Source organism: Coloeus monedula (genome assembly GCF_965178545.1).
Source record: "Coloeus monedula genome assembly, chromosome: 39".
In the NCBI taxonomy this organism is placed as follows: Eukaryota; Metazoa; Chordata; class Aves; order Passeriformes; family Corvidae; genus Coloeus; species Coloeus monedula.
The window spans coordinates 203,643-227,367 of record NC_138819.1 but is presented as its reverse complement, the minus strand read 5'-3'; the positions used below and the strand labels follow the sequence as shown (position 1 = coordinate 227,367).

General features: G+C 61.1%; 3 protein-coding genes across 6 annotated transcripts; all 3 read right to left on the bottom strand.

Annotated features, from left to right (window-relative positions):
• Positions 1 to 326: 326 nt before the first annotated feature.
• On the bottom strand, positions 327 to 5,404 carry CDC42EP2 (CDC42 effector protein 2). 2 transcript variants are annotated; one of them, XM_082300370.1, is made up of 3 exons: positions 5,301 to 5,404; positions 1,130 to 1,852; positions 327 to 1,046 (listed from the first exon to the last, which is right to left on the bottom strand). In XM_082300370.1, the coding sequence occupies exon 2, from the start codon at positions 1,795 to 1,797 to the stop codon at positions 1,171 to 1,173; it is 627 nt and encodes a 208-aa protein (XP_082156496.1). In that variant the 5' UTR covers positions 1,798 to 1,852; positions 5,301 to 5,404; the 3' UTR covers positions 327 to 1,046; positions 1,130 to 1,170. The 2 variants fall into 2 exon arrangements, with proteins under 2 accessions (XP_082156496.1, XP_082156495.1); XM_082300369.1 differs by having other exon boundaries at positions 327 to 1,852.
• A 2,029-nt stretch (positions 5,405 to 7,433) lies between these two features.
• Positions 7,434 to 13,285, bottom strand: POLA2 (DNA polymerase alpha 2, accessory subunit). The gene is made up of 18 exons (XM_082300356.1): positions 13,152 to 13,285; positions 12,582 to 12,709; positions 12,414 to 12,499; positions 12,190 to 12,244; positions 12,004 to 12,110; positions 11,392 to 11,579; positions 11,220 to 11,308; positions 10,988 to 11,143; positions 10,842 to 10,904; positions 10,551 to 10,593; positions 10,148 to 10,266; positions 9,618 to 9,656; positions 9,424 to 9,497; positions 9,179 to 9,287; positions 8,583 to 8,689; positions 8,282 to 8,341; positions 7,886 to 8,012; positions 7,434 to 7,742 (listed from the first exon to the last, which is right to left on the bottom strand). The coding sequence occupies exons 1-18, from the start codon at positions 13,273 to 13,275 to the stop codon at positions 7,473 to 7,475; spliced, it is 1,944 nt and encodes a 647-aa protein (XP_082156482.1). The 5' UTR covers positions 13,276 to 13,285; the 3' UTR covers positions 7,434 to 7,472.
• Positions 13,286 to 14,038: 753 nt separating this feature from the next.
• On the bottom strand, positions 14,039 to 21,195 carry CAPN1 (calpain 1). Of its 3 annotated transcripts, XM_082300352.1 has the most exons (24): positions 21,085 to 21,195; positions 20,494 to 20,529; positions 19,996 to 20,121; positions 18,745 to 19,012; positions 18,581 to 18,650; positions 18,377 to 18,495; positions 17,883 to 18,016; positions 17,642 to 17,810; positions 17,479 to 17,562; positions 17,318 to 17,403; positions 17,166 to 17,240; positions 16,931 to 17,091; positions 16,683 to 16,861; positions 16,571 to 16,582; positions 16,252 to 16,463; positions 16,139 to 16,178; positions 15,996 to 16,061; positions 15,652 to 15,709; positions 15,484 to 15,548; positions 15,342 to 15,410; positions 14,986 to 15,064; positions 14,782 to 14,898; positions 14,585 to 14,643; positions 14,039 to 14,379 (listed from the first exon to the last, which is right to left on the bottom strand). In XM_082300352.1, coding segments are annotated over exons 3-24 (2,151 nt in total). In that variant the 5' UTR covers positions 19,998 to 20,121; positions 20,494 to 20,529; positions 21,085 to 21,195; the 3' UTR covers positions 14,039 to 14,352. The 3 variants fall into 3 exon arrangements, with proteins under 3 accessions (XP_082156478.1, XP_082156477.1, XP_082156479.1); XM_082300351.1 differs by lacking the exon at positions 21,085 to 21,195 and having other exon boundaries at positions 20,494 to 20,619; XM_082300353.1 differs by lacking the exon at positions 21,085 to 21,195 and having other exon boundaries at positions 18,745 to 19,034; positions 20,494 to 20,613.
• Between the last annotated feature and the right edge of the window lie 2,530 nt (positions 21,196 to 23,725).

Below are 23,725 nucleotides of genomic sequence, written 5' to 3'. Positions count from 1 at the left end.
ATGAAAACCTTGGAAAATTGATTTCCCCCCAAATTCTTGGTGTTTTCACCAAAAGTGGTTCAGGTTTACGGACGCAGAGGGGGAGGGGAAGGAAGAGGCGGGACAAGGGTTCGTTAACGAGCCACGAGCTCGAGAATCTAATGACTCATTAGTCAGATAATCTAAATTAGACTCATTAGGCAGCGATCCCTGCGAGACCCAGAACCGCGACCACCGAGGAGGGAACGGGACCAACAGCGGGGTCAGGAGGGGCCGCGGCCCCGCCCCGGGGGGATCCCGCCCTCGTTCTGGGCTCAAACTCCCAGAAATCGGCGAAACGCTGGAGTGAATGCACAGAGTCTGGAAAAGGAGGCCCCGCGGGGTCCCACCCCATCCCCGAGCCCCAGCGCGGCAGCAGCGGCGTTCCCAGGGGGCTTTGTCCGTATTCCCTAAAATCCAGCCGGAACTCCCCTCGGCATTCCCTCCTTCCGGCCAAACAATCCGCGATCGACGGCGACGAGTCCCCCCCGGTGCCAGAATCCACCTCCCGCTGGGATTTTTGGTTGTTTTTGCACCTCGCTGACGATTTCCAGCCCCAGCCCCGATTCTGCCGCTCCAGCTCGGCCCCAGAGGGGTTTTTTGGCTCCTCCATGGGTTGAGCTCCTAAAACAGCAGCCCCAATGGGATATTTGAGCTCCTCCACGGGCAGTTTTGGCTTCTCCACAGAGACACAAAGCCCAGCAGAGATTTCCCGCTCGGGATTTCCCGATTTGTGGGATTCTCAAAGGATTCAGTGGAGCAGAAGTTGAGGCGGCACCACCGTGACGATTCGGGGGGTTCAGAGCCGCCAGCATCGCCCGTGGAGAGCAAACCCCAGTGTCCCCCAAAATCCTCCTGACCGGAATCTTTGGGAGCTCATCCCGGCAGGTCCCGCAGACGCGGAGAACGCGGCGGGGTCGCGTTGCCTGCGGTCGGCTCCGGCGCTGGAGGAGAGCGGGGAGCGCTCGGGGGATCCCTTTGGTTCTCTCCCGGGGCTGAACCCTCGCCCGGCGTCGGCACCGCGGGCTCTGCCAGAGGAAACGCGGGAGTCCGAGCTGGGATTCGAGAGCCACATTGGAAAAACACCCAAAATCATCATCCTCATCCTCACCCTCGCCATCCATTCCTCGGTGTCTCTCCCTGGGGCCGCCCTCACGTCAGGATCTCCGGCCGGGCGCCGCCGCCGCGCTCGGCCTGGTGCCTGTCCATGACCTGCAGCACGTCCTCCAGGATGGACGGCCCCAGGTCCACGTGCAGGGACAGCAGGGAGCCGGCGTGCGACAGGAAGGGCTCGGCCTCGCCGTTGGCGGGCGCGGGGAGCTGGGGGCCGCAGGGCCGCGGAGGGGAGGCCGCGGCCTCGTCCAGGTGCAGCCGCGGGGGCTTCGGCGGGGCCTGGGCCGCGGGCAGGGTCAGCGCCTGCGGGCCGCCGAGGGCCGGCAGCGAGATGGCGTTTTTGAGCAGCGGCGACGGCGCCGCGGCCGCCTCCTGCTCCCCACCCGAGATCGTGGCCGTGCGCGAGAACTCGAACGGCGCCGCCGCCTCGGAGCCGTCGCCGCCGTCACCGCAGCCGCTCTCGCTGCGGGGCAGCAGGTGGAACTTGCCCTGCAGGAAGGAGATGTCCCCGAACATGTCGCTCTCGCCGCCGCTGCCGATGTGGATCGTGTGGCGGAAGTCGCCCAGGGGCGGGCTGATCATGTCCGAGGAGAGGATGTCCCGCAGCTTCTCCTTCTTGCCCTTCCGGCTGCCCCTCTTCAGGTAGATCGGCACCTTGGTGGACATCTCGGCCAACGCAGCCCAGCCCGAGCTGGCGGCGCCTTCCCGGCCTCAGGACAACCTGCAGACGAACAGAGAAGGGGAAAAACGCTCAAAGCCGAGTTCTGACACGTCAACGGAGCATCCTGGCCGTCGGCACGGGCCGGGAAATGAATTCCAGACGCTCCCCCGCTCTCCGCTGGCCGCGTTATCGATACCCAAACTAGCAGGTAATGAAATCCAGGCGCTCGGGGCCTCGGCAGCAAGAGGGAGGAAAAGCAGGGGAGTCCAAAGGATTTGTGTTTGTAGGGAGGAATCGGGGTGTGGAGGTAGAGGTCGGGAGAGCAGAGTGCTGGGAAGAGGCGTTTTCAGCCCAAAAGGGATTTTCTCATTCTGACCCTGTCTCCCCTCGGCCCAGCGTTGTCCGGCCCCACCCAGCACCAGCTGGAGCAGAAACCAACGGAGATTTCGGCCGGAGGGGGAAGGAAGTTGGGGTTTCCCCTGTTTTAGCCGTGAGCTCTGAGTTCAGACGTCGGATTTGGGTCGGGTTTTCCAGCTGTGGGCAGAAATGAGGCAAAACCGGGAATTTTTGGTGCCATTAACGTGTCCAGCCTTGGGAGACGCCTCAGTGGGACGGCAAAAGGAATGGAACAGGTTTGGGGCCACCGGAACACTCCCTGTTAAATCAGCAAGTGGGAGGTTCTGGAGCTTTTCATCCTTATCACAAATTTTCAGGGAAAAAATTCCATCTGTCCCCTGTCGGCGGATCCAATCCAGCGCCGCCGGCAAGAACAGAGCAGTTCGTGAGGGATTTGGGGATGGGTTTGTCCCGGGCTGGGACACCCTGAGGGGCCTCTCCTGGCCGGAATTCGACCCGGAAAAATCCCGGGGGAGCTGGGAGGATTTATCCTTAAAAACACAACAACAACAAGGCCCCGAGGGATGGAAAATCCCATTTCCCCTTCAACGCTCCGGCGTCACCTCAGCGCTGCCCAAACCTCCTCTGATCCCCACTGTCACCCTCCCATTCCCTGCTTTTAGGGAATGTTCCCTTGCAATTCCCTGCTTTTAGGGAATGTTCCCTTGCAATTCCCTGCTTTTCCCACGTTCCCCCTTCCCAGTGCCACAAACCCCGTCATGGAGCCGCCCTGGCCCCGCTGCCGCCGCAGCCGCTCCCGAGGCCACCCCTGTGCTCTAATCCTATCTCTTATCCCCTGTTTTAGGGAATATTCCCTTGTTATCCCGTTCTTAGGGAATACTCCTTTATTTTCCCCTAATTTTAGGGAATATTCCCTTATCATCCCCCGTTTTTAGGGAATGCTCCCCAATTATCCCCCGTTTTCCCCCAAATCCCGCACAGACCCCGCTACAGACCCGCGCTGGCGCCGGCGCCGCTCCCGAGGCCGAGAGGGAAGAGGATCCCGGGGCGATCCCGGGAATCAGCCCCGGGAGCGCGGCCCCGGCAGGGCCCGGCCGCCGCTCGGCCCCATCCCGGCGGCTCCGGGCAGGAAAATCCTGACGGTGCAGAATCCAGCGCCGCTAATCCCGGGATTAGCGCGGGACGGGACGGGCGGGGGGCGGCCCCGGGCTGACGGCGCAGAGAGGAGCCGGGGAAGGATCTTCCTTTGGAACCGGGGCCGGCGCGGGGCCCTCGGCCACGGAAAAACACCGGGGTCGTCACAAAATTGTAGGGGAAAAAGTGGGGTGGTAAGGAAGAAAAGGGTTTGTAGGGGAGAAGATGGATTTGTAGGGGAAAGGAGTGGGTTTGTAGGGAAAAAGATGGATTTTTTTAGGGAAGAAAGATGGGGATGCAAGAAAAAAGGATGGATTTTTAGGAAAAAAGGTGGATTTGTAGGGAAAAAAGCCTCCGAAATGTGAATTCCCAGGTGAAGCTGAGGGTGATGATGGGGACGAGCACCCCGGAGCCGTGGGATCGTTCCCCTCCTGGCCATCCCTGTTCCCACCCGAAATCGCCCTCCCTGACCCCAATTCCTCCCCCCGGCCGCTCCCGCTCGGCTGGGCCGGGACAAAGGCCGGGAATGTTCCGGGAGCTCCGTTCCCTTTGTGCTGGGGAGAACAAAATCCCTGGGAAAAGGGGGTTGCAATGCCGGCAATGGGGGCAATTCCGTCCTCAAAACCCCTTTTCCAGGCATTTTGGGGGATTTTTTCCCAGGCAAACCCATGGCGCTCCCCATTCCTTGTGGGGGAGATCCGGAACAGGTGGAAAATGGGCTGGAAAAGGAGGAAAGCCCCAAGGAAACCTCCAATGAATAACTCATTTCTGGGAGCTTCCAGCAGCCAGCAGCTCCGGGCATCCCTAAAAATCCAGCAGAATCCAGGTGACCCCGGAAGGAAGAGTCAGGAACGAGGAAAATGGGGAAAAACGGGGAAAAAGGGGATGTTTTCCCCAGGATCCGAGTGGGAGGAGCTCCAGGAGACGCTCCCAGGACTCCGACCCCATGGAATCTCCTGAATCAGCGGATTCGATTCCCACAGAGGAAAATTTGAGGACTTTTTCCCTGTTTCCATCAATTCCGGCTTCAAGGGAGGCAATTCTGTTCCTTTTTCACCCGTTTTTGGCCATTTAGGGTTTGGATTGGAAGGAATTTGGGCTCTTTTCGCCCGTCCTCGGCAGATTCCATCGCAGTACAGGAAAATTTTGTTTCTTTTTCAGCACTTTGGGCTTCAGCGCATCCAAGGTTTTCATTTCCCGCCGGTTTTTGGCAATTTGGCAATTTTGGCAATTTGGCTCAGGAAAAATTTGGGATCTTTTTGCCTCTTGCCAGAAATTTCTGCCTCACAGCCTGGAAATTCCGTTCCTTTTCCACTTGGTTTTGGAAATTCCTACCTCAATGTGAAATTCTTTTTCCGTTTTCTGCCCATTTTCAGCCCCTTGAGCTTCAGGACCTCAAAATTTGTTCTTTTCCCTGCCTGTTTTCCATTTAAAAAAAATCCTCCTTTTCTGCCCGTGTCCAGTATTTTGGGCTTTGCCACAGAGAAATTTGGGGGATTTTGGTCAATTTTCAGCAATTCTGGCTCCATCCGAGCAGCCCTTCCCCATCCCGGCGTCTCCACGAACAATTCCATCCACCTTTGCCAAAAGCGGGGATGCAGCGATGGAATTAAACTCCTTTTCCCACGGGAATGGCCCGAGGGAGGAGCAGCAGCCAGGAACTCACCCAGTTCCTCCCATTCCTCCCCCTCCCGGCCCGTTCGGAGCCTTTTTTTGGTGCCCGAATTCAAAGCTCGCCTCAAAATTTGCCCCTGGGAAGATCTGCCCTGGGATCGCTCCGGAGGATGGATTCTCCCAAAAAGGATGGAAATGAGCCCATTTCCCTGCGGTGCCGGAGCTGCAGGAGCGGGGAAGAGGAAGAGCAACTCTTTGGGATGAAGGCTGCGGGGTTTTTTTAGGGAATGGGGATGCTGGGAGCGGCGCCAGGACCCGTCCGACAGCGCTCTGGGCACGGGAAAAGCTGGAATTGGTTAAAATGGGTTGAAACGGGGAACGAATTCCCCCCGGCCTGCCCCACCTCGAGAATCCAGCGGAGAATCCGGACCGGGGGCAGCGGGTCGGTGACAATTCCATGCCAGGGGACCCCGGGACCGGCCCCTTTTCCCAGGAAAACGCCGGTTTCGGGGAAAGGCGCTCGGCGGTCGGGAGAATCCAGAGGGAAGCCGGAGGATGAGGAAGCGCCGGCTCAGGGCAGGGAAATCTCGGCCTCGGCCACTCCCCGACCCCTCCCGGTGTCCCCGGTGACAAACCCGGCCCGAGGGGCGGCCAGGAAATCCACGGAAAAGCCAAAAAACCCAGGAAAAACAGCAGCAGCTCCGCCCGGCCGGGCCCCGCCCGGGAATTCCCGGGATGTGGCGCAGGAGCCGGGCTGGGAGCGGGCGCAGCTCGGGCACGGGGCCGGAGTCCGCTCGGGCTCCCGGGACGCTCCTTAGAAGGGGGGCTCGGAAATCCACGGATTCTCCCGTTTGCCTGGAAAAACGCCCGGAAAGCGCCGGGATCCGGCCTCTGTCCCGCGGCCGCTCCGGGGCTCCGGCGGCTGCTCCAGGGGCGATCCCGGGGCTGCTCGGGGATCCAGGGGCTATTCCAGAGCTCCCGGGACCATTCCGGGGCTGTTCCAGGGCTCCGGGGGCTATTCCGGGACCATTCCGGGGCTGTTCCGGGGATCCAGGAGCAATCCCAGGGCTCCCGGGACCATTCCGGGGCTCCGCCGCTGGTTTACGCCGGGAGCGGGCGGAGCCGGGGGGGGGCTCCAATTAAGCTCTGGTTTAATTAAGCAGGGAAGCGGGGGGGGGGGGGGGGGGGGGCAGCGGGGGAAGGAGCCGCTCTTTTTTCCCCGGATAAAAGGAAGGAATCGCCCCCTTTCCCTTTGAATCGCGGATGCGGCAGCGACGCGAACGCGGCCGGGGCCGCAGGGAGAGCTCTGCCCGCCCTCCCCGCAGCATCCCGGGATCCCGAGCTCCCCCTTCCCCCGCCGCCTCCCGGGTTCCCGGCGCTGTCACCTGCGGGCCCGGGAGATCCCCGGGATCGAGACCGGGATCGGGATCGGGGCCGGGATCGGGATCCCGGCGCACCCGCGGCCGCTCCGGCGCCGCTCCAGGCCCCACCCCGGCCTCGCTTCCCTTCCCGGGAATTCCCGGAGCTTCCTCGGCCGCTCCCCGGGATGGGCCGCGGGAAAAGCGCCCCGGGGGAGTGGGAAGAAAGCCGGAAAAAATCCCAGCGGGACTCGTGGCGGGGGTTCCTGCCCCCGCCCTAAAATCCTCGGGATTCCCGAATTAAATCCCGAATTAGGGGTGCGGTTGAGCGGAGTGGCCGCTGTGGGGGGAGCTGGAATTCCCAAAATCGCCCCAGGACGCGGCCCTGGCTCATCCCGCTGCGGTTTTAACCAAAATCGGTGTTTTTCCAAGGGAAACCGAGGCTGGCAGAGGAGAGTCCAAGGAGAAAACTGGGAGAAAATGGGGGTTTGGTCCCCTCCCCCGCAAAAAATGGAAATAAATCTGGAAATAGGAGGGAAAACAAAATCGGGAAGATTTTATGGATGCTGGAAAAACTGTATTTTATTCGGGGTGAAAAGTGCTGGAATTGGGCAAAGAGCAGAGGAGGAACCGGGATGTGGCAGTCGGAGGTGACCACGGCACTTCCTGGCTGCTCCATGGGGAGAAAGTGGGGATTTTTGGGAAAAGCCCAGCCGCACACCAGAGTCGTGACGGAAATCTCCCTCCCCAGCCCCGATGTTTCCTGGTTTTACCCCAAAATCCCCCCCTTGGATTCACCTTTTCCCCTTAGGAAACGACACCGTGAGTAACAAAAACTTTTAATTAATTTTTAGCTTCATTACCATAAATTTGAGGCAAAAAGGGAGGGAAAAGGGTCAAAGCCAGACCTGGAGTTGGTTTTTCCCAGGAAGCGGCGGCGCAGCCCTGCCAGGAATCCGTAATTAATTGGTTTCGGACTAATTAAAGTCCAAGTCCCCTAATGAGGCCACCGAAGGCGAGGGGTGACACCAGGACGGGGAGGATCCCACACCCGGATTCCCCTTCCTGAATTCCCTTTTCCGTGGGTGAACCCCGCTGGGGAAATTCCTCCGTGCGCCAAACGATTTTGGGGGTTTTTAACCAGAATTCCAGGCGTTTTAACCAAAATCCCAGGAGTTTTCATCAGCCGTGGGTGGGGAACAGGCAGAGCTGGGGCCTCAGATCCTCACGACCTGGGCGGCCACGCAGGGGCTGCTCCGGGGATCGTCCCTGGGGTTCTCCCCACGATGGTCACCAGGATGGTCACCAGGATGGTCACCACGATGGTCACCAGGATGGTCTCCAGGCTGGTCCCCAGGCTGGTCACCACAATGGTCACCACGATGGTCCCCAGGACGGTCCCTCCGCAGCAGCAGCCGCCCGTAGGTGCCCCCGGCCTGGCCCTTGGTCAGGCGCCCGGGGTTGATGCAGATGCAGCCCAGGACGTCCTGGGGGGGACAGAGGGGTCAGCGGTCACGGGGACAGAGGGGACCCCACGGACACAGCGGGACTGGGACCCTCCAGCCCAATCCCGGCCCTTCCCGTGCTTTATTCCCGCTGGAATTGCGGGGAGTTTGGGGTCCCCGCTGACCTTGATGAAGAAGCGGAGCTCGGAGGGGGTGACGAGGACGTCGGGGGTCACCGGCAGCGCCGCGAAGGCCGACAAGTTCTCGTAGTCCACGTTGAGCTCCTCGGAGGGCGGGTACAGGGGGTAGAAACTGCACGGGCAGCATTTTGGGGAGGAAGGAGCCGTTTTGGGGAGGAAAGAGCTGTTTCAGGGGGTGTGGCTGTGCCAGAGTTCCGGGGAATCTGCCACGGACCCGCCCTGGGATGGACAGTGTGGAAACGCTCCAGGGTCAGAGGGTTCCCAACCCCAAAATGGGCATTTTTAAGGTTAAAAGGCGACTCTAAAGGGGCAGGTGGTGAGGAGGGAACAGGATTTTCCTCGTTTGGCCCCAAACCAGCCCAGTCCGGGCCCTGCCCTCACCTCCGCTGGGTCAGGATGTGCCGCAGGATCCGCGTGAAGCGGTCGGAGATCCCGGAGCAGCTGCGGGACAGAGGGGAGGGAAAGGGGTGAGAAAAGGGAGGAAATGGGAAAAAAGAAACGGGGGAAAAGGGAAACAGAAGGGGAAAACAAGGGAGGAAGAGGGGATAAAGGGGGGAAGGGAAGAGAGAGAAGGGGGGAGAAAAGGGGAAAAAAGGGGGAGAAAATGCTAAAAAAAGGGGGGAGATTAAAGAAAAGGGGGAAAAGGTTAAAGAAATGGGGGAAAAAGGTCAAAAAGAGGCACCTGCTGATCTCCTCAGCCCCCATGTGGAAGAGGAGGTCGGTGGAGGTGAGGCCGAAGACGACGCCGTCGATGTCCAGGGTGCAGGGCTCGGGCACCAGGAGCACGCGCTGGACACACGGACACGGGGCTGGACATCCAGGACACCCCTGGAGAGCCCCAAAATGCCCCAAACCCACCCCAAACTTGCCCTGGAATGCCCTAAATCTGCCCTAAAATGCCACAAACCCACTCTGAAATGCCCTAAATCAGCCTTAAACTGCCCCAATCCCAACAAGTTTTCCTTAAACCCCCAAAATGTTCCCCAAAATCCACAGGGCCGAGCTGGATTTTCTGCAGGAGCATCAAATCTGCTCCTGAGGGATAAAGAATCATTAAATGAGGAAATTCGAACCCAAAATGGGCCTGGAGGGGCAGTGGGAGCTCTGGACTTCCAATCCCAAATCCTTTGTCCCCTGGGAAGCTGCAGCAGGAAATCGCTGCCGGGGGGGGAAAAAAGGGGGATTTCACCCCAAATCTCAGCTGGGCTTTGCCAGGACGTGGGGGGATCTCCTGGGAACTCCTTTTTGGGGGGAAAAGTGGAATTCTGGGGTCGGTACCGCTCTGTCCTCCTTGGGCAGGTCCGGGAAGGGGAAGGGCGGCTGCGGATACACGAAATCGTGGGCGACGTCCCGGAGCGACGGCACCAGGACGAGCTGGGAGCCAGCACTGGGGGGAAAAGAGGGAAAAATGGGATTGGGGGGAAGGAAAATGAGAGATTTGAGCCCGTTTGGGGTGAAAAGTGGCGTTTTGGGGCAAAAACTCCCCGTGGGAATGAGGAATTCCAGGCCACTGCTGTCCCCACCTCCTTGTGCCCTCGATGATCGTCCTGAGGCAGAGCCGGAACACGTCCGAGAAGGAGCCCAGGAGCTGGCAGCTCTGGATTGAGGGAAGACAACGGGATTGGCACAATTCCCGTATTTTTTGGGGTTTTTTTGGGGATCTGGTGCTGCCCCAAATCCACAGGGATGGAGGGGATTTGGGGGGAGCCCTCCTCACCTCCACCTGCTCGTGTTTGGCGTCCAGGAATGGCCCAAGCTGTGGGAAAACGGGAAAAACAGCGAAGAACCACCTTAAATCACCCCCCAGAAAAGCTCATTTTTAATTGTTTTTAATAATTCTCATTAATGAACCCCCAATTTTAGCCCACAGCCCCAAAATTTCAGGGCAAAACGAGCCCCAGAAGGGGAAATTGCTGAAATGGATGCGTTGTGCCCAGGCAGGGAATCAGGATTTGACTCCAAGGGCAGCACGTGCTCTTAAAAGAGAGCTTTTCTGTCATTTTGGGGTGAGAAATGAGGATCTGGGGGACTCTTAGGTGAAAAATGGGAGGTTTGGGCACTTTCAGGGCAAAAAGTGGATGTTTTGGGGTTCAGAAATGGGGTTTTAATGTGAACTTTGAAGGGTTTGGAGCCTCCCAAGCGTTTCGAGGCTGCAGGGTCGGGGTGAGGGGTGCAGGACTGGGTTAATAATGATGAAGGTAATTAAATATTCACTGTTAACGAGGGAGTAATTGGGGTGCCCCTCACCAGGATACAAACGTCGGGGCGGTCGCGGGCCACGACCTCCAGGAGGTCACTCAGGGGCTCGAAGGCGACGCCGTCCGAGGGCGTGAAGGGGCCACAGGCCACCAGCACCATCCTCTGCTCTGGGGGGAAAAGGGAGTTTTGGGGGAAAAAGAGGAGTTTTTGGAAAAAGAGGGGAAATTTAGGGATGGAAAATGGGGGTTTTGGGGACACAAAGGGTTTGGGGGATGGAAAGGGAAATGTAGGGAGGGAAAAAGGGGAGAAAAAGCGGCTTGGGGACAATAAAGACGGGAGTTTAGGGCCTAAAACGGAGATTTGGGATCCAAAATGGGGGCTTGGGGGTGAAAAGGAGTCTGGGGACAAAAATGGGGATTTAGGGACAAAAAGCAGAGGCACTGGGGCTCACCTGCCATTGGCTCCGTGGGGCTGTGGAAGGGCAGCGGGATCCCCTGTGGGAGAGCTGGGAACGTCTCCAAACGCCCCAATTCCCCCCAAAATGGCCCAATTCCCCCCCGAAATGCCCCAATTCCCCCCGAAATGCCCCGATTCCCCCCAAAATGCCCCGATTCCCCCCCAAACGCCCCAATTCCTCCCCAAACGCCCCAATTCCTCCCCAAATGCCCCAATTCCCCCCCAAATGCCCAATTTCCCCCAAATGCCCCGATTCCCCCCCAGATGCCCCCGGCAGCAGGGTCACCTCGTAGAGCTTGGACACCACCATCCTCCTGCCCGTGCTGTTGGTGCCTTCCAGCGCCACGACCTGCGGGACACCGGGAACGGGGGAAAAGGGTGGGAATTGGGGAAAAGGGGCGGGGAGGGAAGGGGGACCCCCCAAAGCCGCACCTGGCCTGGGAACAGGGAATATTCCGGCAGCTCCGAGAGGTCCAGCGGGACCTGGGCTCCCCCCGAGTGCTCCCGGTCCCCCACGAGCAGCACGGATTTGGCGTTGAGCTTCCCGTTCCCGTCACAGCTGATCTGCCCCAGCACCGTCACCGGCTCCTGCGGGACCCCAGAACGGGGGGTTTCACCCCGAAATAGGGGGGTTTCACCCCAGAAAAGGGGGCTGGGATCTCACCTGAGCCGGGAGCGCGGTCGAGGTGAAGCCGTCCAGGCCGTGGTGCCTCCGCAGGACCTCCCCGAGCTCCTCCACCCGCCCGGCCAGCGCTGGGGGGGACCTCGGTGTCACCAAACAGCCCCTGAGCCCCCCAAACCCGCGCTGTCCCCAACCTCCCCCGCTCCACGAGCACCTTCCCGGACGTCCAGCGCCTTCTGGAACATGAATTTGTAGGGTTTGGTGAGGTTCTCCTCGGGGCAGCCGAAGAGTTTGACGGCGCAGCCGCCGCGGCCGCTCCAGGCCGGGCTCTGGACGGAGCCAAACGAGGCCACGACCTCGCCCCGGCCCCCACGGGACGAGTATTTCTGGGAAGGGGTGACACTGTGGGGACAAGAAAACGGGTTGTGAATCCTGCCAGGAGTTGTCCCACCCCGAAAACTCCGTGGATTTCGGGTTCTCTCCTTCCCATTACCCCCGTTCTGAGCATTAAAAGATAACGGAGCTTAAAGGTGTGAATTCCCTGACCTGTGAACGCGGCATTTTGACAGGGTTTAATGGTTTGTGTTGATTAATGTCTTTAAAAAAGACAAGTGTTTGTAAGTCTCAAAAGTTCGTTATTTCTGTGAGTTTAGCGGGGTCTTAACGAACTCCCAGCTTACAGATCTTCCAGAGCACTCCCTCTCAGCTTCAATACTGTTGTAGTTTGAAAGGAAAGGAAGAAAAGAAGGAGAAAAGAGCGGGGAGAGAAAGGAGCCAATTCCTCGAGCTGTGATTTAAGGGAAGCCCCCCAGGACCCGTCACCCACCTCGGGGAGAAGCTGCCGGGGGAGAAGAGCCCGTAGGGGCTGCGGGACGACGGCGCCCGCTTGGGCCGGGGCGTCTCCGGAGTGGAATTGCTGCGTTTCTGGGAGCCCTGCGAGGGAACATTCACAAGAAAAGGATGTTTCCAGGCTTGTTTTAAAGCAAACCCTGTGGATTTGGGGGGTGCCCACCTTGGATGGGGTGGTGTAGGCATCCAGCAGCTTGTCCTCCTCTTCCTCATCGAGGCTGATGCTCATTAAGGGGCACCAACGCTCCTGGTTTGGCGTGAAGGCCCCCCAGGATCCCCAAATCCAATAAATCCCTCCCATTCCCGTGCCTCTGCTGGGGATCTGTGACAGCTCACAGCCCCCATTTTCTGCCAGAGCCCCCCAAGCCCCTCGGGATTTCGGGATACAGCTCCTGCAGCGAGTGGATGTCGTGGAGGAGCCCCCGGCGCTCGTCCCGCCCGCGCCGGCTCCGGCTGCTGCGCTTGGCCAGGACCTGGGGCAGCGGGGAGGGGGTGTGAGGGTTCCCCGCCATCCCTGGGGGATTTGGGGCACAGGGGGGAGTCGGGGACTCCCACCTCGTGCTCGAAGGCGTCGAGGCCCTCGGGGGTGAGCTGGAGGTCGAGGTCTTTGCTGGTGACGAAGGCCAGCAGCTCGTTGGCCAAGGCCACCGGGCCCAGCCCGTGGCTCAGGCACAGCTCCACCACTGCGGGGAAAAGGGGAGTCAGGGGAGCCCAAAATCCCACCGAGACCCCCCCTCACCCCTTCGGGTACACCTCAACCACCCCCCCGTCCCTTGTGCCCCCTAGAACGCGGCAGTTCCCAAAGTCCTGACCCCAATGACCCCCCAGATACCCAATGCACTCCTTGACACCCCCGGACCACCCAATGCCCCCCCAAACACCCCCTGACACCCCCAGAAGACCCGACCCCCACACATCCCTTCTGCAACAGCCCCCAGACCACCCGACACCCCCAAGCATTTCCGAGCCATCCCAATATGCCCTCGAACAACCCCCCTGACACCCCCAGACCCCACAAAGGCCTCTACTAATGCCCCGATACACCTGACACCCCTCAAACGTTCACCCCCAGCCCCCCACAGCTCCCTTCCTCCTTTCCCAGGCCGCGCCCCCCGGAGCCCTCACGCTTGTCGGGCACTTCCTCGCCCTGGCAGCGCAGCTCGAAGAGCCGCAGCTCCCTGAGCACCGCCTCGGCCGTCACCGGCTCCCTGTCCCGCTCCGGCTCCGGCTCCAGCCCCGGCTCCGCCATGGCCGCGCTCGCCCCGCGCGGGCGCCGCTCCGGGGGAGGGGGCGGGGCCGAGCCGTATAAGGACAAGGGGCGTGGTTTGTGTGGAGAAATGGGCGTGGTTATTCAGATTTGGGCACAACGGACCAATGGGAGCGCGATGGGCGGGCGAAGGGGCGTGACCGGCGCACTCCGAACCCCGCCCACCTGGGGTGGGTGGGGACAAGGGCGGGAGGAAAAAAGGGCGGGAAAATTCGCGCCCTCAGAGCGCTGAGGGGGGCGGGGCTGGGGCGGCTCTGAGGGAACCGAGCCCGGCCGGGTCCGAGGGGGCGAACCGGCGGTCCAGCCCGGCTCCGAGGGGTCCAGCCCGGCTCCGAGGGGTCCAGCCCGGCTCCGAGGGGTCCAGCCCGGCTCCGAGGGGGTCCAGCCCGGCTCCGAGGGGGCGAACCGGCGCTCCAGCCCGGCTCCGAGGGGTCCAGCCCGGCTCCGAGGGGTCCAGCCCGGGCCTGGGGGTCGCACCTGCCTCAGGGGCTCCTGCCCCAAATCCGGGGTCCCCTCCCTGCCCAGCGCCCCTCACCCCCCGGGCTATGGCAGCCTCGTCCTGCACCCCCCACCCAGGAGACACACCCGCGTTTTAAGTCACAACCACTAAAATCCCCCCAAATAATATAACCCCAAATCAAGCCCTAAGCCGGTTATTTTGCAGCACACTGAGACCCCCCTCACCCCCTGCCTTGAGGTGGGAGAGAAAGAACTGCCAGAAAAAGGATTTTTGACTTAAATAACTTTTTTTTTTCTTTGGTTTTTATCTCATTTTTAATTTATACAATAAAAAACCACTTTATGGCACCCGGGAGCAGCAGATCCCTGAAGCGAAGGGTGACGGCCGGGGCTCCGTCAGCACAAGAGGCACCAAAATCAGGAGGATTTGCCCCAAAAGGGCCGAGCGTGAGGCGGGGGTGGGACGAGGGGCTTTGGCAAAGCTCGGGGGGGGGTCCTGTGCGACCCCCACATCCCCCCCCATCCAGCCTTTTCTGCTGAAAAAAGCCAAAAAAGGGGAAGAACCGGCGCGGGGTCGTGGAAGGCACTTGGAGAGTCCGGTCAGGCAAACATGGTGAGCTGGAGCCACTGGAGGGGAGGAGGAGGAGGGTGACGGGAGGAAGGGGATGGGGGAAGAAGGAGGAGGAAGAGGAGGAGGAGAGGGTGAAGAAAGCGTGGGAGAAGCAACAAGAGAAGGAGAGGGAGGAGGAGGAAGTGAGGAAGGTGTGGAAAGAGGAGAGAAAGGAGGAGGAAGAGGAGAAGGAGGAAGGCCTGGACCTCCCCCCACCAGTACCTGCAGCAGGTCGAAGGTGACGACGCCATCCTGGTCCACGTCCATCGCTTGGAAAAAGCCTGCGGGGAGGGAAATGTGTTGGGATTTCGGGGGGTAGAGTTCTGTTTCTGAGGGAAAAGTGTGGTGGGGATGGGCGGGAAGGCCGGGATGATTTGGGAGCGGGGTGGGAGGGATCGTTCGGGATCGGGGCTGCTCACGGAACATGGTCTCGAGGCGCACGAGGCAGCAGACGAAGCTGTCGAAGTCCAGGGCCAGGTCGGGCTCAGCGTAGCGGGTGATGAGCAGCTCGTGCAGCTTCTTGTTGAGCCGGTACCCTGGGAGGGGGGGGCACCCTGGGGGTCAGCTGGGGGCTCTCCGGGCAGGGGAGGGGTCTGTGCCCCGTGGGGGTCCCCGGGGGTCACCTGCGGCCTCCAGCGCCAGGCGCAGCTCGTAGGCACTGATGGAGCCGGACTTGTCCAGGTCGAACTTGCGGAAGATGCTCTGGCAGGAACAGCCCCCCAAAAAAGAAGAGGGGTTGCTCGTGAGGAGAGACCCCCACAGCACCCCCAAAACCCCCCAAAAAGGGGGGTCACCCACAAGGAAAGACCCCAAAATCTTCACCCCACACCTCAACGCCCCTCATTGCATCCCAACGCCCCCCAGAAAAGGGGGGATTAAAGAGGGGAGTCTCCCATGAGGAGAGAGACCCCAAAATGCCCCCACTGAACTCCAAAACCTCCCCAGAGAGGCGGGAGAGACCCCAATTCCCCAGACCCACCAGGTAGTTGCGGATCCGGTTCCAGAGGATGTTGAACTCCACCAGTCCCAGTTTCCCATTCCCGTCTTTCTGGGGGAGGGTTAAGGAAGGGGGGGCTCCAGGGGGTCCCCCCAAACCCCCCCACCCCACGGCCAGAGGATACGTCCATGAGGTTGACCATGCTCCGGCAGGACTCGGTGCTGAAGCCCTTGGTCCGGAGATCTTTGTCTGGAATTGGGACATTTTGGGCGTTAACGAGGGAAAGGAGCGTTAATGAGGGGGGTGGGGTTAATTGGGGTGGAACCCCCCCAAGATGCCGGCCCAGGCTCACGTTTGGCGATGATCCGGTTGAGGATGGTCTGGAGCTCGGTGACGCTGATCTCCAGGTCCTGGGGACGGGGAGACGGGGTGGGCTCGGTGTCACCGCCGAGCAGTGATGTCATTGGCAACCAATGACGTCACCATCAACCAGTGATGTCATCGGCAACCAATGACGTCACCATCAACCAGTGACGTCATCGGCAACCAATGACATCACCATCAACCAGTGATGTCATCGGCAACCTCCCGTCAGTGACATCGCCACCAACCACAGAGGTCACGGACAAGGACTGATGTCACCACCGGCCGCTGCCACCACTGACGTCACCGTCGGCGCTCCCACCGCCCCCTTACCGGCCCCGCCAGCTGCTTGAAGAGCTGCTTGAAGTTCTCATCGATTTCGCTTTCCGAGAGCACTTTCTGGGGGAAAATGCGGCTGTTTTGGTAACCGGGCCCCGCCCTGGCGCCCCCCGGGCTCATCCCCCCTGCCCCCTGACCTCGTCCGGCAGTGTGGCCTGGATCTTGTCGTCCATCTCCCTGCGGAGAGAGGAAGAGCAGGGTCAGCCCCGGGCGCGGCGGGGCTCGTTAGCGCTGACGGGGCGACGCTTACTCGGTGCCGGCTCTCTTCTCCGAGAAGACGCGGAGCACGAAGTCGCCCTCCTTGTTGGGCTCGAAGGTGGAGGGCACCACGATGTACTCGCCGGGCGGCAGCCGGAAGCGCGTGCTCACCTCGCGCAGGTTGATGAACTGCTCGGAGCGCGCGCGCGACGCGTTGGCCAGGAAGAACTCCCGCTTCAGGTGCACGCCCGACTTGCCCACGTACTGCCGGGATGGGGGGAAACGCTCCAAAATCACCCCAAAAACACCCACCAGGTGTCCTGCCCGACCGGCGCGGCACCGGGACGGCACTGCCGGCACGTGGTACCCACCTCGGGAGGGACCTGCAGGGAGAGGACGGGACACCAGTTGGCCCTGACTGACCCCAGTTGACCCCAATCAATGCCAGTTGGCCCCAGTTGATTCCCATTGACCCCAGTTGACCTCATAGACGGCGAAGCCGATGGTCTCCATGTCCTTGCCGTAGCGGCGCTCGCGGCGTCGGTGCTTCTGCATCAGCGCCAGCAGGAAGCTGCAGCCGGGCTCGCGCCCGCCGTCCTCATCCCTGTCATCGTCCACCTCCTCCAGCTGGATCTTGAACTGGGGGTTGATCCAGAAGGTGGCTGGAAAAGGGCCAGAAGAGGCTCAGCGGGCGCCAGGACCGGCGGGCCCGGGGCCGCCCCGGCACGTACCGGGGTAGTTCCTGCAGCCGCCGGCGGTGCTGCCGCGCCGCCACGTCCCGTCGTAGAGCTGCGTGTTCCACTTGCGGAACTTGCGGGACTGCAGCGCGTCCGGGGTGAGGTTGCAGATCTCCAGGCGGGTGAATTCCCGCAGGAAATCCCGGAAGGACATCCTGCAGGAAGAGTTCTTCCTCATTCCCAGGCATGAAACGGCCGGGAAAAGGGGTTTTAATTTAACTTCTCCTACCAGAATTCCCCGTCCTCCATCTTGACCATGAGCTGCTGGCGCAGTGCCGGCTCCAGCGCGTGCCACTCGGCCGAGCTGTGGGGACAGCAGGGTCACCGGGCCGGGCCCCTGGGTCATTACTGCTAACGAGCCCCACGCTAACGAAGCCTCACCCGTCACTCCAGGCGCCCGTCCACTCCACCTCTCCCCAGGGATTGCGCATCCGGATGAGCTCCAGGGCCTGCCCGCGGTACTGGACCTGCGGACGGCACCATTAGGGGGCCGTGCCACCCTAAATCCACTGTTTTTCCCCCAAACCAGCGCTGGCCCTCACCTGCCTGGCACCGGTCACCGAGTAGGCGTGGCCCTTCACGAGCTTCTTGAAGGTCATCGCCTCCATGTCGAAGGCGCTCATTATCTACGAGGAGCCACCGCGGCGTCACCGAGGAAACGACCCCAATCCCGCTGCTTTCGCCCCCAAAATTCCCACGGCTCACGTCGATGGAGCAGCCGAGCAGGGAGCCGCGCTCCAGCGCCTTGAGGATGATCTGGTAGAGGTCGGCTGGGGGCCGGCGCAGGTCGAACCACTCGGTGACGCCGCCCGTGAAGTCCTCGAAGCCCTCGGAGGTGCTGCCGCCCGACAGCGCCTCGTAGCACCCGTTGACCCTGCATGGCAAGCAGGGCGTTTTTGGGGGGTTCTGCCCCAAAACGGGCACGGGGAGCGGGGCGGGGCCGTACTTGGCGTAGGCCTTTTCCAGCAGCGCGCTCCAGAACTCGGAGCCCTCGGCCGAGTGCACGAAGAGCAGCTTCCCGTCCTTGGTGGGCAGGAAATCGTCCACCACCACGTCCAGCCACTCCCCGAACTGCCAGATCTGGGGGTACAAGGAGGAACATCCTGATTTATCCACAGAAGGAGATTTTGGGGGAAAAACGCCCAGTTTGGGGTTCCACAGTGGGGAGCGCGGCAGCAGGGAAGCGGTGGCACCATTGGAGTCGCTGCGGTGAGAGAGGGACATGAGGAACTGGGGGGGAAAGGGCCCAAGATAGTGGGGGATCCTCTCAAAATGGTCAAGGGGAGGCCTAAAAAAGTGGAGAAAGCCCCAAAATGGTGTGGGAACCTCTCAAAATGACAAGGGGAGGCCTGAAGTGATGGTGGGAGCCCCAAAACGTTGGGATTTCCACCCAAAACGGCAGAGGGGACCCCCAACCCGGGGTTTGCTGCAGGCTCTGACCTGGAAGTGGAAGATGCCGGCGTAGCCCTGCTGGAAGCTCTGCCCGTGCGGCACCACGCGGTGCAGGAGGGTCTCGTTGAGCGTCAGCGACGCGATGGCCGCCAGCAGCCAACAGTCGCCTGTGCGGGGCCAAAAACGGCAAATTCCTGGCAAAACCATTCCCCAAACACCTGGAATTCGGGGCAAGGAGTGAGGATTCCTCACCCAGCGCTCCCTGGCAGATGTCGGTGCGCGTGGCTCCGTCCACGATGAACTGCGGGCGCGGGCACAGCTCCTGCGGGAAAGGCCCCGAATCGGGACATTGGCGCGTTCCCGCGGCATTCCGGCGCGGAGGGGCCGCGTCGGCGCCGCGCCGGCACCGGGCTCACCGTGGGCCTCTTCCACTGCACGCCGCGCGTTTTGGCGGAGCCGGGGCCCAGCTCGCGGAAGCCGAGGGAGGCGGCGGCCGGCGGGAAGGCGGGGTCGCGGAACAGGGTCCCGGAGCGCCGGCACTCCTCGGCCAGCAGCCCGAAGTCCTGGCCCAGGTGGCGAACGGCGTTGTCGTGCCGGCCCAGCCCCAGCTCCTTCGCCCGCTGCCGCTGCACCTGCGCCGACACCCCGGTGCAGAACACCGGCACCACGGGCGGCTCCGCCATCCTGCGGGAAACGGGAACGCGCGCTCGGAGCGCGGGGAAAAGCGGGGCTGAGGCCTCTGTGCTGTGGGACGGGGGGTTTGGAGGAGTATGGGGTGGGATTTGGAGGAGGAAGAAGGGATTTGGGGGGGGATTTGGGATTTTCGGGGCAGTTTGGGATTTTCGGGGGGGGGGGAATAGAGGGCTTCGGAGGGATACGGGATTTTGGGGTGGGATTTGTGGGGGGAAGAGAGGATTGTGGGGGGGAATGGGTGATTTGGGGGGGAATTGGGGGTTGGGGGGTGAATTGGGGATTTTTGGGGGGAATCGGAAATTTTTCCCCAAATTTGGAGTCCTGCCCAAGTCGGGTTGGAGGAAGTCGGGGTGATTTTGGTGCACTGCGAGTGATGTTGCTTTGGGAAAAAAGGGGGAATTCAGGGGACAGGGAAGCTCCCACGGGTCCCAGATCCTGGGGTTTCACCTCGAAATGGCTCTGTCAGAGTAAAAATCTGACAATTCCGACACGGGAGAGCCCCAAAGGCTGAGGAAACGAGGGGAAACTGCCCCAAACTGGTCGTGCAGGTTGAGGCGTGGCCGGGGGTGCGGCACAGCCCCGGGTTCAACCCCGAGGGCCTTCCTCAAGCCCTGGGGAGGTTAATTAAGCATTGGGGTGGTTAATTAAGCACTAGGCATGCTAATTAAATGCTAATCGGAGCCACCAAGGAGTGACAGAGCTGTGACAGGGATGGGGGCAGTGGAGCCCCCCCAAACGAGGCCAAACACGGGGGTTTCTGTCACTCCAAACCCCAGCACAGCCCTTGAGGGGAGGGTCAGGGACACCTCAAACTTGGGGACTGTGCCCCAAAAAAGCACAAATTAACCCCAAAATGAGGGTGAGGGGGTATCCAACCCACCCTTCCCCTGGGGGTACCCTGGGGGTCCCCCCAGTTCCCTGTGCCCCCCTCCCCCACGGTGCCAGGACGGTCCCCTTGCCCCCTCCCCACATACATTTTTGGGGTGAAGTGGACAGAAATCGCCTCTTTTCACCCCGTTTTGGGTGCCTGGAGCCCCGGCAGGTGCCGCGGGGCGAGGGCTGGGCCCAGCTGCACCTCAGCTGCCACTTCTGCCCTGGTGCTGGGGAGGAAACACCAGAAAACAATTAAAACCCCAGTGGAAACCACTAAAATTCGAGCAAAGTCACCAACAACCCCCATTCCCCCTCCCCGAGGCAGCTCCAAGGCCCCAAAATCCCCTTTTTTGGCTAAAACACGGCTCGGGGGGTGGGGTGGGGGAGCCCCCTCTCGCTCCCACTCCTTTCCCAGCTCCGGGAAGGGAATGGAACAGGCCCCAGGGGCAGTTTTTGCCCATTTTCCCGGGTTTTTGCCCCGCTCCGGAGTTGTGTAAGCGCCGGGAGCCCCCGAGTGCAGGGTCTGGACTCGCTCCCGCTGTGTCACCGCCTGTCCCCGGCCGTTCCCAGCTGTCACCTCCCGGGGGCCCGCTCCGTACCTCTCCCTGCGGGGGCGGTGCTCCCGGGCTCAGCCGCTTTTGGGGAAAAACAAGGCAAAACCGAAATTCTCACCCCAAACTTCCTTGAACAGGAAGGCGAGGCCGCCCCCGCCCCCCCCCCGAGACTCCTCCCTGCGCCGCTCCCTCCCCCCCCCCCGCAGGAAAAGGGGGACACGGAGCAGTTTTGGGGGGCCCGGGGTGGTTTTGGGGCCGTTCGGGCTCCTGCGGGATTTTCGCCGCATTGAAGGGGGGGGGAGGGGGTGGGTGGGGCTGGACACGGGGGGGGGACACCAGGGGGGCTGGACAGGGGTGGACATGTGGGGCTGGACAGGGCAGGGGGGACACCAGGGGGGCTGGACAGGGGTGGACATGTGGGGCTGGACAGGGAGGGGACACCGGGGGGACACTGGAGGGGCTGGACAGGGGTGGACATGTGGGGCTGGACAGGGCAGGGGGGACACCAGGGGGGCTGGACAGGGAGGGGACATGTGGGGCTGGATACGGGGGGGGACACTGGGGGCACAGGGGGGGCTGGACACTGGGGGGATACTGGAGGGGCTGGACACTGGGGGCACAGGGGGGGCTGGACACCTGCGGGTGCGTGTGCAGGCAGGACCCCCGTGGGACGCTCGCCGCGGCTGTGACCCGCCGGTCACTCCCGTGGTGGCCGCTGACCCTACCTGAGCTCGGGCCGGGTCCCGCCGCCCTCCCACGCACTGGGGGGACAAAACAGCTCCAGGTTGGGAGAGGGGAAGGGGGTGCAGCCCCTCCCCACTTCGGGGGGACCCCTCAACTCAGACCCCCCCCCAAGGCAGACCCCACTCCAACCCCACTCCGCCATTTTTATGCATTTTTCACACAGAAAAACCTCAAAATTAGTGGGTTTTTTAATACATGTTGCCTGTTTTCTACAGTTTTTGCACAAAAAGGGGGAGACAGGAGGGGCCTCAGGGAGAAAAATGAGCGATTCTGGGCAATTTTTAAGGGTGAGGGTTACAAATAAGACGGAAATGGAAAAAAACTGAGAAGATATCACCCAAAACCACTGGTTGGGACTGCAGGAAAGAGACACTTGTGAGCAAAATGGGGGCTGGGTTAAAAAACCCCAAAGCTGGTCATGTAAAAACCAAAGAAAGTGCATTGAGGGTGAGGCACAGCCCCAGTTCCAGCGGGTTTTATCCCAAATCATGTGCAGGGGGACCCCAATTCCAGCAGGTTTCACCCCAAACCAGGTGCAGGACAGCCCCAGTTCCAGGAGATCTCATCCCAAATCAGCGGGCCCCAATTCCAGTGGGTCTCACCCCAAATCAGGTGTGGAGCAGCCCCAACTCTAGCAGGTTTTCCCCCAAATCAGCGGGTGTGAGGGGGCCCCAATTCCAGGGGGTTTCACCCCAAATCCGTGGGTGCGAGGGGGCCCCAATTCCAGGGGGTCTCACCCCAAATCAGCGGCTGTGAGGGGGCCCCAATTCCAGGGGGTTTCACCCCAAATCAGCGGGTGCGAGGGGGGCCCCAATTCCAGGGGGTTTCACCCCAAATCAGCGGGTGCGAGGGGGCCCCAATTCCAGGGGGTTTCACCCCAAATCAGCGGGTGCGAGGGGGCCCCAATTCCAGGGGGTTTCACCCCAAATCAGCGGGTGTGAGGGGGCCCCAATTCCAGCGCGTTGTCCCCCAAGTCGGGTGCGGGGCAGCCCCGATTCCGGCGGGTTTTACCCCAGATCAGGGCCCGGGGGTCGCGCGGGGCGGGGGCGGCCCCGGCCCCTTCCTCCTCCTCCTCCTCCTCGCCCGGGGGGTGTCGCGCGCAGCGCGGGCACGAGGGGGCGCGCGCGGCCCCGCTGTGGGGGGGGGCGCGCTCCCGCCCCCAGGCCCAGTGCAGGGGCTCGGCCGCCATCACCTGAGGGGGAAATTTGGGGTGAAACAGCCGAGATTTGGGGCAAACACAGCCCCAAAGGCAGGGGGAGGGTCAAGACACCCCTCGAGTTTTTAAGGGCCTTAACCCCCCTCTCGCCGCATTTTTAGGGGGGGCTCAACTCCCTCCCCCCCTTTCAATTTTGGGGGCTAAAGAAAAAAGGCCAATTTGGGGCCGAACCACAAAAGGGCCACTTTCCACACTAAAAAAAAAGGGAAATAGAATCCAAACTCCCAGTAAAATCCCGAGGTTTGACGGTTCCTTTGCCCCGGCCCTGTTTGGACTCTCAGGGTTATCCCGGGGGTGTTTTTGGGTGGGAATCAGGGATTTTGGGTGGCATTTAGGGCATTCTGACCCTCACCTCCTCGCAGCAGTGGCGGCTCACGGCCGCCCTGTAGCTCATGCGGGCCCAGAGCCGGTCCCGGCGCCGCAGCAGCCGCGGCAGGAGCTGCTCCCGGCGCCAGCGGTGCCCCAGAGCCCCCGCCAGCAGCAGCAGCTTGGGCTCCTCCTCGTCCTCCTCCATGTCGCTGGCCAGGTACCTGTGCGGGGGAAATGGGGGCAGTTCCTGGGATTTGTGGCAATTTGGGAGTGGGAAATGGAGGAGGACTCTGAGAGTTTGGGGCTCGGCCGCCTTTGGGGTTAATTAGGGTCCTGCTTCGTTAGCAGGGGTAGCCTTAGGGGCTCCCCACTTCATTGGGGGAGGCTTCATTAGAGACCCCACTTCATTAGCAGCAGCATCATTAAGGCCCTGCTTGATTAGAGCCCTCACTTGATTGGGGGAGCATCATTAAGGCCCCCACTTCATTATTGGGAGCATCATTAGGGCTTCTTACTTTGTTAGTAAGAACTTCATTAAGCCTCCCTCCTTCATTAATGGGGGTATCATTAGAGTTCCCTGCTTAATTAGAGCCCCCCACTTCATTACAGGGGCTTCATTAGGGCCTCTCACTTAATTACTGGGGGCATTATTAGGACTTGATTGGGGGTGGGTTAGGGCCCTAATTAACACAAGGCTTCGTTAGGGCCCTAATTAAGGCACTCACAGGGCAGCAAAGAGGTTGAGGGGGGTGTATTCACTCGTGGGCAGCCCCGCACGCTTGAAGTACGTCAGTGCCATGGCCAGCAGGTACTGCAAAATGGGGTGAAAAACAGCTGCTTTAGGCAGAAAACCAACTAAATTCAGGCAAAAAAAGCAGCTTTGTTTAAAAAAATACAGTAAAGGGAGGTTTTTGGATGGGACTGACCTTGTCGGAGACCCTGCAGCAGACGTCAGTGGAAAGAAATGCCTGCACCACGGTGTCTTCTTGGGGAGGAGAAAAACAACAG

Coding starts and splice junctions, on each gene's coding strand:
- CDC42EP2 (XM_082300369.1), bottom strand. CDS start 1,797: ATGTCCACCAAGGTGCCGATCTACCTGAAGAGGGGCAGCCGGAAGGGC.
- POLA2 (XM_082300356.1), bottom strand. CDS start 13,275: ATGGCGGAGCCGGGGCTGGAGCCGGAGCCGGAGCGGGACAGGGAGCCG. Junction 11,309..11,391: donor GGCGCTGGACGTCCGGGAAG/GTGCTCGTGGAG, acceptor GGTCCCCCCCAG/CGCTGGCCGGGCGGGTGGAG. Junction 10,267..10,550: donor CCCCACGGAGCCAATGGCAG/GTGAGCCCCAGT, acceptor TTTTCCCCCCAG/AGCAGAGGATGGTGCTGGTG.
- CAPN1 (XM_082300352.1), bottom strand. Junction 17,811..17,882: donor CTGGAAAAGGCCTACGCCAA/GTACGGCCCCGC, acceptor CTTGCCATGCAG/GGTCAACGGGTGCTACGAGG. Junction 17,404..17,478: donor CGGTGACCGGTGCCAGGCAG/GTGAGGGCCAGC, acceptor TGCCGTCCGCAG/GTCCAGTACCGCGGGCAGGC.